The following is a 15,065-nucleotide window of genomic DNA, read 5'->3' on the forward strand; positions in this document are numbered from 1 at the left end:
AGTGGAACAAATGAAGAGCATGAGCATTTATGCCCATGGTTGAATGTCGGAGCGATTGTGAAAGCCCTTCAATTCTTGAGAAGAAATCTTGAAATTAGAAACATTACTTCATTAATGTATTGGCTAAACATCTTCAACACCGGAATATGGCTGGGTGAGTTCCCCAAGATGATGAAGAAACGACAACTGAAGCTCACAGTTGACGAGCCTCATAATTTTTATAATTTCAATATCCACAAGATCGCAACTTAGCATGTATTTTTCGATGGATGGGGTGAAATGGAGCTCAAATTCGCCTACTCCTAACGTAACAACCCTATGTATCCAATAACAAACTAGGCATGCATCACCAGCTACGACACCCACATGTCAAAGCAGAGGTCACTAAAGAAATGCCATGAGTACCTAAATCCTTACACCAAGCCTGAAACTTTCTCATAAGGAAGGAATAATCGAGATGATGGTCACAATAATGTGATTGGGCAAGTGAGGTACGTTGCTTCTCTTGTGGGGGTTGCTGAGACTGTGAGATATTCGACCTGATTTTGCTCGTTTTGAGTAGCCATTGGTACTACTAAAAGTTCTTACTCAGATATACCTCAAACATACTATGTTTGAATATATAATTTCATGCAGTTGTAGAGCAATGTAGCTGTAATTTGCAACTGGATACATAGGGCTGTTACTTTAGGAATAACCGAAATACACCTTTTATAACTTTTAAAATAAAAAAAATATTATGGTCAAGATTAATGTTGCTAAAACACACACACACACACACATATATATATATATATATATACACAAGTAATTAAAAATAATAATTAGAAAAAAGTATTATTTTAGTCAGCTAAGTATGCCTAATTTTAATTTTAGTCTGATAACTATGTCTATTTTTGTTTAGGCCAGTAACTTACGAAATTGCTTACTTTTAGTCATCTGGTAGATTTTCAGACAATTTTACCCCTATGCAACTTTTGAAATGCAGTTTTAGTCCATATGCACTCATAGGGGTAAAATTATTCGAAAATATGCCAGATGACTAAAAAGTAAGCAATTTCGTAAGTTACTGGACCTAAACAAAAATGGACATAGTTATCAGACTAAAATTAAAATTAGGCATATTTAGGTAACTAAAATAATACATTTTGCTAATAATTATGAAAAGAAACAGGTAGAAAAGATGTAAAAGGAATATAGTTGACCAAACATGTAAAAAATGAATTAGTTCCCTAATTTTTTCTATACAACTTAATGTATTAGGATTTTAAATAATGGTATGAGAAACCAATCAAATCAATTAGATGCATCAAATAAGCAATACTTATTTACTCATATGGAATAATAACATTCAACCATAAATAATTAAGACTTTCGTATTGTTTTTTCTGAAAAACAAAAATTAATTTACCATAAAAATCTTTTACCTGCTTAAAAATAATTATAACAATAATTTTACCATCAAAACGACAGGGATTTGATTTTGTGCAATTCCACTCCTTCTTGGACCTTGGTGACCCATAATAACAATAATTAATTTATTTTGATGAATCAATCCAAGAAATAACTGAGGGGAGTGAAAGTACAAAGAAAAATAAAAGGGAAATTCAAACAAAATACAAAAATCTTATATTGTCATCATTTGATGAAATGCACAAGTTTTTTCTAGACCATCAAGAAAAACCTAAAATGAAAAAGAGATATAAAATGAAAAATATAAGTATAAATTAAATAACAAAAGAAAGAAAGAAGTATAAGTGAGCAAGACGGTGAAAAAGAGAAAACGCACAAGAAAGAGTAAGGTCGCTTGGGGTTTTTATAGTAGAAAAAATCTATCGTAGATGATACGTGAGAATAAAAAAAATTTCTCCGAGATTTCGATTATCCATAAAGGAAAATACGCAATGATAATAAATAAAAAATATCTACACATTGCAATACAGAAATCTTAATTTAGATTTCAGTGATCCGATATGAAATACAACGCACAGAATATTAAATACAAAAGTGTAATCACACCGAATACAAATACACGTGACAATCTCTTTGAAACTTTTAGATAAGCTTATTTGGCCGTACCTAGTGGTGTGTCTTTTTACCAGAACATTATTTCAGGGGACTCAAGTCTTAGATTAGTTTTTTAAATAAACTTCAATAAAAAAAATCAATATTTTCATACATTTTTTTTATGAACATTATATAATGTATTCTATTTACAGTTACTCAAAATTATTTAAGTTGGATAATGAATCACACTGCCTTGTTGCGCTCTCTAATTTAATAGTAGAAACAGTTGAAAAGTGTTTACAATAAATCACACTTAATGTTTGTTTTTGTGTTTTTACACTTTATTTGTGTGTTTTTTTATTTTTCAACTTTTTATATATAATATATATATTCTTCTATATATAATATAAAAGAGACATGATTTGACATTAAACATTATCGCCAAAAAATTAAACATTAAATATACAATATTTATATATATAAAATATATAAAAAAGATATGATTTAATAATGAACAGTGATTTTTGTCAACCAAATCTCAACATCAAATTTATACCACTTATTTTAAAATATAAATCCAAATATATCATTTATTTTCAAAACATACTTATTTTTCTCTATTTTCCTCTCTCTATCTCCAAAACACAGCAAAAATATTCAAACTACAAATTCAAAATTTTCCAAACACGTCTTAGCTGAAAAATCTTAGTAACACGATTTTTTATTATCTTTTTCTTAACAGATCACCATAACACATGTAGCGTAAGGACATAAAGAGGCCCCGGATTTTTCCATACTTTCACGTGGCAGACATGAACGTCCCTTCTTCCACGCCGCTCTCCACCCCAAAAATCTCAACGGGAAAGGTAATAGCGAAGTGTAAAGCGGAAGAAGGCAAAATTGATTTCTGAATCTGTTGTTTGGTTTCGCCTTTCCTTTCCACATCCCTTCTCGCTCTGTTTCCACAAACCCCAGACTCACTTGATCAGTCCCCCGAAGCTCACTCCCCATTGCAGTGAATGCTTGCATGCGAAGTGGAATGTCTCACAGCGCTGTGGGGATTCTGTAGATGAGAAATCGTCCTCTCCTTATCCGAGAAGAAATATTAGTATCTAAGTAAAGGAAGACCACATTGATTGATTCTGGTAGTAATGATGCTCCCGCGCTCTACTCTTTGGAGCAACAGCATTCCCACTCGGGTTCCCGCACTTGGTGTCCACCCCATCATCATGTACTAAAAAAATCGTTATTTGCCATTTACTGGTATACACTGTTTATAGGCTCGTTTCGATTTTGATTTCTCCATCCTGAGTTTTGATTGCAGTTCTAGATCAAAATCAAGTGAAAGAGCGGCGTCATCTGTGAAGAGTTGGCAGCAGAGAGTTTTCGTTGGAGTAAGTCCTCAATTTTGTCATTTTCATAATATGATTTTAAAAATTTCCAAGTATTAGTACCTTGGTATAAGGAATTTGAAACTGTTGGGTCAGGTTAGAAAAGAATTTGGTGACCGTTGCCAAATGACTGCCTTTGTGCACGCAGCTCGAGAAGGAGATCAGAGTGTACTAGCTGAGGAGGTATGATTGTGGATGACTTCTTGTCCGTGCTGAATGTTTTGGGAATATCCAGTCTTTCCTACTTTATTTTATTGCATCAACTTCCAAGTTTAAGGAGAGATAGAACTGTTAAGGTATTGAGAGAATGTGCTTGGACAGCTGTTGCTTGGTCTATTGATTGAGGCCTTGCTGGTCAAGCTGCAACGACATTCATTAATTGCTAGATTTTTTTACCTGTATCTACTTCTGTAAGTGCAAAAGCCTAGTTCTCCAGTCCTTTCTCTCACTTTGAGTCAATATCTTATTCAAATTACGATGCAATGATATTAATCATGACACATCATACTACTAGTTACTCAGCAAATATTATGGGGAACTTTATATATGTTCATGCAGTGTCAGGTAGCCCATCGTCCGTAACTACCTTAAATAATGCCGGGTACTCTTGTTTGTATAATAATATTTCCTCTTCTTGTTGCTCGTATTTCTAGGAAGAAGCATTTCAGATGATTAGGAGTCCAATGCTGAAAGTTTTCCCGGGTCAGGCACATCCTTTAGGAGTGTCAGAGGTTGAAAGTGGAACCAATTTTGCGATTTTCTCTGAAAATGCTACTGCCGTTACACTTTGCTTAGTCATGCAGAGGTTTGAATGCATCTTCTGCTTGTACTGGTGCAACAGGCTTGTTATACTGATATTGCCAATTACTCCACACTTTCCTATGTCTTATAGTGTAATTCTTGAAATCTAGGAAATTTTAAGATGGTTCTATTGTCAGGGGCAGAAAATTTCTATATATTATTGTGGCTTTTTCCAGGCGTCTTCAGCATATGAACTGAAAGACATTTTAGGCTCTGACTCATTTTTATTTCTTGTTGCCCTCGTTATTATTTGATATATCTTCAGGGGCGTCAATAACAAACCAGATCAAGGGATGATTGAAATATCACTGGATCCACAAGTAAATAAGACAGGAGATATATGGCACATCTGTGTTGAGGTAGTCTCATCTTTTTGGTTCTAATGACATCAGTAATTGAACTTTCTGCTTGTTCAAGTAGACTATATGTTTAAAATTGATTCTTCCTTCATCTCACCTTTTCATGTAAAAGACAGAAAATAATCGATTGAAGGAAAAACCCTCATTGATTCTTGCCAAGTAGGAATGTAGGGTGCTGTATTTTCATACCCTTCCATGACTAGAAAGAAATGGCTTTAGTGTTGGCTTGCCTAAGTACAGAACTGTGATGGTCATATGCATGGTTTTGAGTTTTAATATGTGTAAAATCAAATTGAAGGTTATGCTCTATGCTTGTTTGTGTTTGTCTAGTCTCACTAATTGTTTCTCTTCAATACGCTTTCCCAAATTTTTGTTGATTGTGCTTCCAATTTAAGCTTTAGCAGGACAAGCTGCTGGAAAGATGAAGACAAGTACATCATTAGCATTTTATTTAAAAGCTTCAGTCTGTATTGTATTCTGAAATTTGAGTTGTTTTGTCTGCTTCAATATGTTTTATTGCATATAATGTATCAGTTCTACACACAGCTCTGCTAAAAAGCTGAAATGTTGCAGCATAAATTCTTTTGTATCTAAAGACTCTTATGAGTTGTAGACTAACTAGGGGTTGTTATCATTTTCTGTAAGGATACATTACACATGGTTTTCTCTTAAGTTTCATATGATATACATTTGTGTGATAATTTTTCAATGCTCAATAGTCCTTTGTTCCGCCAGGAAGGGGACGATTAAGACTCTTGCTGGATAACTGGGTTCTGTATTCCTTGTTAGAGATTTTAATGGGCAGTTGGTAATTTTACGGTTATTAGTATTATATAGTTGTTACTTTGAACATGTGGCATTTATCTCCATTACGTTTGTTGCCAATAGCTGTGGTGCTCAGTCAGTTAACCTTGTTACTCTTCTTGACTTTGTTGTTAGTAGTAGATAACATTGTTGTATTTTCAACATGATGACTCTGTGGGGCTACATTGACTCAAAAGTTTGCATTTGGTTAGGATTTGCCACGTAATAATGTCTTATACGGTTACCGGGTTGATGGTTCTCGCGATTGGCATCATGGGCATCGATTTGATACTCGCAATATTCTACTTGATCCATATGCAAAGTTGGTTGAAGGACGCCGAATATTTGCTGATGCCAACAATAAGATGTCTAAATTTTTTGCGACATACGATTTTGATTGCTTGCCTTTTGATTGGGGAGAAAACTATAAACTTCCAAACATACCTGAGGTAAGGTGAACTTAACCAGGTAAACGTAAATTTTGTTTTCTGTATTATCTTTATGGAATTTAAGTAGATAATAAATGGCAATTATTTTGGATACATTGCATTTTTTGTGAAATATTGGTATTTTGAAATTGAAATGAGTTAAAATGCCTTTTTCGCTATATGTGTATCTATGTATGGTTTGGGGCGGTCAAACGTACCTCTTTGAGCAAGTATTATGCCTCAATGGATTCTATTCCCTTTACACCTTGTACTTCTTCATTTTGGGAGTTAAGAGGGAAACATGGAAGATGGTGGTTGCCTTCTAAGCGTGATTTTTGCATAGCGATTTTTTTTTTCTATGTAGCATTAAGAGGATACAAATACTTATTCTCATAATATTTCAAATAGACAATTTTTCTTATCACCTAGAAGTAGGATATTTGTTGCTTTAATTTACTCTTGTTCCTCTTTGATTTTGGGTTTGAGAGTGGGGAGAAAGGGGCTTAATGAACTAAAATGTTATGGATGGCGTTATTTGTACAAAGCGTCGTTAGAATTCTCATTGGAAGGACACTTTTATAATTGTTTGTCGTAAACATCATAGCACATTCTAATTAAAATGCAGTTGAATTAAAGAAAGGTTCTTAATTAAAATGAGGTGTTCTCGAAGGTCTTGGATCTGTCATCGCCCAGATGGTGCCCATGATAGTGCTAATGTGATATCTAGTTGAGAATAAATAGTCTGCCTATATACGCTTGAATGGTTTTCCTCTTGTCGTAATGACTAAAACTCTACCCTGAGTGTTTCAGGATTGTTCTTGGTTTTTCCAATTACCTGATGAGTTATGAATTTGTGAATTTTAAATTTCTTCTGGTGGTTTTAACTTTCACATTTGACCGCAAAATGCTGTCTTGCAGAAAGATCTTGTTATATATGAAATGAATGTTCGGGCCTTTACAGCAGATGAATCCAGCGGGTTGGATCCAGAGATCCGCGGAAGCTACCTTGGTGTGATAGAGAAGGTATTATTGGCAAGTTTTTGGCAAGTGGAAATGCATTTCTAACAACTTGCTTTCATTTATGGGCTTGGTTTTGGCGGTTGTAGGTGTATGGTGGAATCTATCTATTTTGCCTCGAGCTTCTCCACCATTGCATGCTATGTTTGTTTTGTGAAAAAATTGTTTTCCTTCCTAATCAACTTGTTTTTTCCTTTTCTGTCTCTCCCTCTTTTTTAGGATTGCCGCTAGAATGTTTCAATGTGTTTCATGAGGAGACCTTCTATGTACAACTTCAATTCTTAGTTTAAATACGAGGATAGTATGTCCCCTTGTGGGAAATGCATAACAATTTGATATGATTAATTTCAAACTAACTGGACCTTAGGCAATCCACGCATTAAGAATTTGGTAAAAGATTCTAATTTTCTAGTTCATACCATGCTCAACTATTACGAAGTGGCTAGGGAGTCGTTATGTCGTTTGTTGTGTGCCCTTTGTCGGAAATATAGAAGGGAGAGTATGTTGTTGTGTATTGTTGAAGATGTCCAATCTCTAATACATAAAGATGGGTGAAAAGGTTTAAGTACAAATTCGTGATCAACTTACCGAACATAGCTATTGCAAACAATTAGAAAGATATACACAATCCCAACAAATCTTTAATTTTCTAACACTCCCATCAAGCTGAAGAATTATATCAATCATATTCACCTTGTTACATAAGATCTTAAATGTTCCATTCCCAAAGCTTCTGTGAAGAGATCTGCTATTGCTCTGAAGTAGGGGTAAATGGAGTACATGACCACCTGATGATGAACGAAGTGACAGTCAATTTCAATATGCTTCGTCCTCTCACTAAAAACTGGATTGCTAGCAAGGTAAATAGCTGCCTAATTATCTTCCAATAAATTCTTTAACCACAAGATTTCCTTAGCAGTGTGTGCGACGGCCCTATAATCAGATTCTACACTCGATCTAGCAACCCTCTGCAGATTGTTTCTTGCTTTGCCAAGTTACGAGATTTCCCCGAACATAGGTACAGTATCTTGAAGTAGACTTCGTATCATCCTTGGGTCTAGCATAGTTTGCGTGAAACTCTATCTTCATATTTCCATGTCACTTGAACTACAAACCTTTACCAGGAGCAGCCTCTATACATTTCAATATCTTGATTGCAGCTTCCGGATGAACAGTCTGTGGCTTATCCACAAATTTACTAAGCCAACTGCAATAAGAGATACCAGGCCTAGTTATAGTTGCATAGATCAATTTTCCTGCAAGTTGTTTATGCTTCGACTTGTCCTCTAAATAAACCATCATCATTCCAGAAAACTAGGACCAAAGTCTATGAGAGTATCAGTAGCAGCCCAGTTTCGTAAAGCAAATTAATAACATATTATGTTTGAGGTAGAGATATTCCATAATTGCTATGAACAATTTCAACACCCAAGAAGTACTGCCGCCGACCAAGATCCTTGGTGACAAAATGCTTCGTAAGTAGGCCTGGCCTTGGTGGCTTTTATAACCCAAGCATCACTACCAGAAATCAAGATACCGTTGACATATACTGATAACTCTAACTGATTTCCCCTTTTGTATAAAAACATAATGATATGCTTGGCACTTAGAAAAACCCAAGTTACCAATAACACAACTGAACTTATAACACCACCTCTAGAACTTTATATGAGGCCATAAATCACATTCTTCAATTTGCATACGATTTGGTGACTCTCCCCTTAGCAATATACCTCTAGGTTGCTCCATCTGTTCAGTTTTATAAAAACCACCGACCTAAAAAGCATTTTTTACATCCTTCTGATACATAGGCTAGTCAATATTGCCATCAATCCAATGTTTAAGGGTCAACACCCACCAACAAACCATAACATCAGCATTAGGAGGACATATAAATTCCCAAGATCCGGAGGAGATTAGGGCATGCATCTCTTCATCCATAACATTTTCATTTATGATGTTGAAGTGCCTCATGATAAGACTTGGGAATGGATATGGAGGAAAGGGAAACAACAAAAGTACCAAACATAGGGCTAAGATTGTTAAAAGAGAAAACATTAGCAATAGGATGAGCAGTACAAGGCCATTTACCTTCCGAACGGCTATCGCAAAGGCCAGTAGTTGCTGCTGAGAGCTCAGGAGGGGAGGGGAGGGGCAGCGACATCTGATGTGGTGGATAGGGTGTGACGATGGCGGGCATATACTTGTAGTGGCCAAGAGTCAAACTTGTGGGAGAATGTATGTGTGGACAAGGAACACATAAAGGAATAGAGTCACACCTTTGGGTTTTCCTTGGAAAAGAGTGGATTTAAAGGTGAAATCGGCTGAAATGAAGGAAGAGTGAGAGACATGGTCATAACAATAATAACCCTTTGTGTGCGATAGTACATTAGAAAGATACACTAACCTACCAAGAAGAGCTTAATCTTGGCCTGGAGAGACAATATGAACAAAACTAACACAACCAAAAGTGCGAGGAGGTAGAGAGAATAATATTTATGAGGATAAAGACAACTGTTCCCTTTTCAAGAACAATAGGAGGTTACATGATTGATGAGAAAATAAGCAGTCAGCTCGGCATCTCCCCAATAGGATTTAGGACATTCATTTGGACCTAATAGTGCAAGCAACATCAAGTAGATGATGATGTTTTAGTTGTGCCACGCCATTGTGCTTGGAAGGGCAAAGACACAAAGTTTGGTGCAATATATAATGGGACTCACAAAAGTTGGAGACGTCTTTTTTACTAAATTCTAAGGCATTATCAGTCCATAAAATTCGAATATTAACAGAAAACTAAATCTGAATTCTTTAATACAAAGTGATAACACGATGAACTTCACATCTAATTTGAGCAAATAAACCCCTGTAATTCTTGAATAATCGTTAGCAAAGATAATGAAATATCTAAAACCAACAACAAAAGAAAACATCACATGGACCCTTATTTGAATGAATAAGTTCAAAAGGAGAAGTACTATGCTTTTTGACTTTGATGGAAGGAAGTATGGTGGTGGTTTCCCAATTCACGTGATTCACATTCTAAACTAGTTAAATTGATTGGTAGTACATGTTTTAGCTTGGAAAAGCAGGATGACCAAGCCTAGAATGCCACTGAAAACGGGGGAGATATTGAGGCAAAGCACTCACAATCAGCAACCAGTGTAGTAGATATGTCCAAGTAATGGAGACCATCACATTCATGCCACCACCATAAATATTTCTCCTTGTCTGCAAATCCTAAAAGAAAGAATATGAAGGAAAGAAGGTGACTGGACAATTGTGAGATTGGTAAGTTGATAAGACAAATAATAGGTTGTATGATATCCAACCTAAACCAGAGAGTATGGACGTCAAAAGGTAATAAAGAATCAGAATCAGAGTATGTTAAGAAAGGGATTTGTTACTAGTGATATGGGTTATTCACCCGAATCTATAATCCAATATCCAATATTTACTATGAAAGGCAATAGAAGCACCTGGAGAGGGCACAATAATAGGGATACCAGAGATAGAGATAGCTGAGTTCTGTAGAAGTTTTTCATTGTCCTCACGGCTTCATGTAACTAAATCAGGTTTTAGAGTTGCCTCATAAAATGTAGTGTTCATTGAACCGTAGTACCAAAAGCACTTTTAAGAATGGATGCGATGATGAATACACAGAAATGAAGTAGCAAGTGGTCCGAGAAATGAATACACAGAAATGAAGTAGCAAGTGGTCCGAGAAGTTGGATGTCATTGGTGAAGGGGAGATAGACACATAGCAAAGAAATTAAGGTCTGGGACAAAAGACAAACTCATTCTCGCAAAACTCCAGTTCGGCGGATCATTTAGATAGAGAAATACTCTGGCCATATAATAAGGCAAGAATAAAAGGAAGGACTAACACATAGTTCAAAAAGGGTACAGATCAGAGGTGCAGCGATAGCAATCATCGTATCGAGATGGTTGTTGGTGGTCCGATGTAGCAGAAACGCCAGTGGTATGGGCAGCTTGCATTTGTGCATGCTCATCAGCAATGGTGGATTGATGACAGGGAGGGTTGGCGGTGGGTAGGGTCGGCGGTCTTGGGTGGGGGCTACTTGCAGAGTAAAGCACTTAGGCTTTTCTCTCATTCTTTTCTCTCCTTTTTATACTAAATAAATGTATAATGATTATTTATTTTCCTCTCTACCTGCTTGATGCCTTTTCTGAAAGTATGTTATGTACTAATGAAGATGTTCAATCTCTAATAGTCTAATATATAGAGATGGATCACAAGAATAATATCAAGTAAGTGATCTACCTACCAAACATTGCTATCTTAAATAATAAGAAAGGTATAAGACAACCCTAAGAAATCATCTATTTTCTGAAAGCTTTCAATGTAATCGAGATAGTTGTCCGTGATTTGGGATTCAGGAATTGATGAAGTTGCAAATAATTTTGTTCGATCAATGATATAGACTATTTTGTTCTCATCCTATTTGTGTATACGAGTGCATGCAAGAACAAAGGGAGTGTTTGCAAAAACTTCTACTTTTAGAAAGGTGATTTTGTTAGAGAAAGTTGAAAGTTGTAACAGAATCAAAAGTGGGTATTGTTTGTAAAAAAAATGAAAAGCAAGATAAAGTTAAATTGGATAGTGTTTGGAGAAAAATCACTTTTAAAATAAACTTAATTGATTTAAGATCGTTTTGTCCCTATGTTTATAAAGATACTATTTTTTGTTTATTTTTTCATTTATTATTTGTCAATAATAATTCTTTTTCCGCAAAAATTAATAAATTTTATCTTGATTATTATATGCCATATTATTTTTTAAGAAATATTAGATAGTATATGTTTAATTTAATAATCCTTAATATAATTCTTGATTTATACACAATAATTAGACTGGGATGATTGCAAAAAAAATATTTTATTAATTAATCAAACAATAATATGTGAATGAAATAATATAATTAGATGATATAGCAAATAAAATGTAAAAGTTTTAAAATATTAAATATGTGAAAGTGTAACTTTGATTATTATCAAATTATTTGAAAACTCCCGTATCAACTTTAAATATAAATTAAAAAGGGTAAAGTTGAATTAAAATTATTCTAATAAAGGTATAGTAGTAAAAAATAAAGTTGGATTTATTTACAAAAAAAAAAAGCAACTAGAAGCACCTCCAAAAAGCACTTTTCTTAGCTTTTTTAGAAGCAAAACGCATCCCAAATACTTCAAAAATACTTTTTGGAAGCCAGAAGCTGAAAAACGCTCCCAAACACTCCCAGACACAGGGGTTGGAAGTTGGGTATTAAATTCTTAAATTACTTTTGATTGTTAGAATATTTGGTAGCCTTTTCTCTGTTATATGTTTTATCTGATTTGACGTGATCAGTTTTATCTTTATCTTAGTAGATTTCTACCTTGGTAGGTAGATTGTGTAATTTGGTAGGTAGATCAATTATGTTTCTACCTACTAGGGTTGTTAACCTCTAATCTGTGCTCTATATGTTTGGGATTAACTCCTTCTAAAAACTATGATTTTAGTTTTCTCTTTTATAACATGTTATTTATCAAGTTTAAAGTTTTTCAAAAACAAAAAATGGGAGAAACCTTTACCTAAATTCACTGCCACCTTCTAACCTCCCTTCGTTCCCTTAATTTTGCCATGTTGCATGTCATATATTTGAGCACGCTTCCCATTGTTGGCAGTAGGGTTTGCATTTGGATCGAGTTGTTTGGGTCGCAACCCGATCTAAACGGGTGTCACGGGCGGACTCTTTTGTCTCGCAGTGGATTATATTTTTTTCACCCATGCGGCGTCTCAGGTTACACCCAACCTTCGACCAGCCTTCGCACATCCCAGAGTTTACCGACTGTCCGTCGTGTGTCTTCGACACTGAAGCTCGTTAGCACGACATCTGAACGCATCCCTGCGCGGCACCGCGTGCCCTTGCGCTCGCCTATCCAAAATGCCCATGTTCGCAGAGGCTCTCGGCGCATGCCTTAGCGTCTCTTAGCGGCCGGCCCCGACTAGCTAGTCTGCCGCCATGCGTCTCACCCACAATGTCGGAACCTGCCGACGCATTCCTCAATGGCAAGGAGCATCCTCGCTCTGCCTAGGCATTACAGCGCTCCGCATGCTCTCGCAACGCCTATCTCATACCCAACGCACACTCGGGGCATCCTCTTCTATGCCTTGCATGAGTAGGACCGCATCATAGGTCGAGGCCCATTCGATATGCCGACATCCTGCCTTGATCTCGCATGGCATGCCCGACATGCCTACTTCCTTTTTGACATGGCTACATAATATGCCCACAGTGCGGCGTCGCCCTATGACCGCTTATCTTAGCCAACGGACCCCCATGGACGGCTAGAACTCGATAGCGCGTGCCATGAGTTGGATCACGAGGTCTTGGAGTGCTTGTCTCGATAACCCATTCGCACGAGATGTGTTGCCCCTGATATCTCGTAGCCCGGAGAGCAACCTTGCGTGTCACACGGAGCCTCTCGGCCGCTTTTGCGCCCAATGCAGGCCATCCTGGCCCTACGCTGCCCATCCGGTTCCCATGCCTTTCGGGGACTCTAAACACTCCTTTGAGATACCTAGAGCCGGCTCTTGAAGGCCCCGACATGCCCCTGAGAGATGCTCATTTAGTGCCGATGTTATCTACCGTCGTGCATGGGGAGGGCTGGCTGGAGCTCACCCACTGCATGCTCCCCTTATAATAGGCTTAAAAATATTTTCTCTTGTTCCATGAGTTGACACTTGCAATGGTCGATGAGGGCACTTTTTACGCATCTCCCTCAACCGACGTCCAAATCACGTGCCGCTTGAACCGTAGCGTAGCCTACGACTTCCACATCATGACTCTAGAGTTTCAGCCCCATCCGATCATCCATCGCTGAGGAATTGCCTATGCAATACTCTGAAATTACAGTCTGCCACTGCACTGGCAGAATCTGAACATCGTCGTCGTTTCCTACCCAAACAGAACCGTCTACCTCTGAAACATGTTGGAGGTGCTCCCAACACTCCAAGGATCTCGCCATCAAAACATTTTTGCAAATCTCCAAGGATAAAGCATTCTGCTTAACACATTTCTCTCCTGCTCGCGCGCACGGTGGCGCCTGATCATCGCCCTTATATCTCCTTGCCCAAACGTTCTCGGAATGACTTCATACTTGGCGGATAGCATCCCCACGCATCAAGGAAGTTCCCATGCGAACAGTATTGCAATCCCCAATCAGTAAGAGTCTCTGCTCGAAGGCCATTTGCACACCTGCGTGTTGGCCGGCATCCCCTAGCCGCCCGCACGTCCTCCGCAAGTTACTACCGTCTGTCTTGCCCAAGGAGCGGCCAGGTAATTTTTAAAATTTTCAGGTTCGAACAATTTTAAATAAATCAGGTCGATTACACAGAAAAGTTACCCGATCGAATAATTGGGTATTAGATATTTATTTGAAAAATAATAAAATATATAAATTTCAAACCTAAAAATAAAAGAAATAAAGATAATGATTTTTGTTGTAACGAGTAAAATAAAGAAGAGAATGATTTATGAATTGGTTGATCTAGTTGTAAAGTTATTAATATTATGAATTGGAATTCATATTCTATCATAAATTAATATTGCTATGTGCTTATTGCTCAAGGGAATATCCCTAGGTCTTGTTGTTACGATACAGTCCTAACCACATGTTTTTCGATTTTATGCCCACTGGTGTTATTTATGGAGATATCTGTATCTTGTTTCCACCCAACAAACTTATACATCCTTTGACCCCGTTGGGTTTTTGGACCAGCCTACATAACATTTCCTTTCCGAGTTTTGATAAATAGCAGCCCAAGTTCATCAAGTGTATTTTCTTAGGTATTCTCGCACATAAAAAGGGTGTTGGTGCAATTTGTTTCTATATGGAGATATACATGGCACTGTTAAAGCAACCACTAGTGTATGTTGCTTAGAGCGAAGAACTACCGTATAGTTTGCTGAGGGAAGGAAACAATTTCTTGTTTAAAGCAAAGCCCGAGAGCTTGGGTTGACAAATTCTACTTGTCGGTTATTTTGGTTTCAGATTATTCAGTTTTTGTGCAAGCTGTACAGTTTGAACGGCCAGTTTTGGTAATTTTTTACTGTATATGTCGATGATATTTTGATATCTCGAGGTGATGCTGATGGTATAGATCATGCTAAGGTATACTTGCAGACATTTTGTTTCGGATTAGAGTTCTTAAAACTTTTTTCTTCCATAACAGCAATGAAGTGAAATAGTGA

The 15,065-nt window shown here is 36.8% G+C and overlaps 1 protein-coding gene across 3 annotated transcripts in view; it reads left to right on the plus strand.

Annotated features, from left to right (window-relative positions):
• Nucleotides 2,769–15,065, plus strand: part of LOC105177368 (isoamylase 3, chloroplastic) — a 42,630-nt gene continuing 30,333 nt past the window's right edge. Inside the window, exons 1-7 of one of the 3 annotated variants that reach the window (XM_011100492.2) lie at nucleotides 2,769–3,238; nucleotides 3,332–3,401; nucleotides 3,495–3,581; nucleotides 4,052–4,203; nucleotides 4,465–4,558; nucleotides 5,575–5,811; nucleotides 6,709–6,813. In XM_011100492.2, coding sequence (XP_011098794.1) covers nucleotides 3,159–3,238; nucleotides 3,332–3,401; nucleotides 3,495–3,581; nucleotides 4,052–4,203; nucleotides 4,465–4,558; nucleotides 5,575–5,811; nucleotides 6,709–6,813 — 825 coding nt within the window. In that variant the 5' untranslated portion in view covers nucleotides 2,769–3,158. Of the gene's footprint in view, nucleotides 3,239–3,331; nucleotides 3,402–3,494; nucleotides 3,582–4,051; nucleotides 4,204–4,464; nucleotides 4,559–5,574; nucleotides 5,812–6,708; nucleotides 6,814–15,065 lie in introns of those variants that run through there. The other 2 variants (XM_011100499.2, XM_011100508.2) reach the window with 2 other exon arrangements.

The sequence above is a fragment of the Sesamum indicum genome, linkage group LG2 (assembly GCF_000512975.1).
Source record: "Sesamum indicum cultivar Zhongzhi No. 13 linkage group LG2, S_indicum_v1.0, whole genome shotgun sequence".
Lineage (NCBI taxonomy): Eukaryota > Viridiplantae > Streptophyta > Magnoliopsida > Lamiales > Pedaliaceae > Sesamum > Sesamum indicum.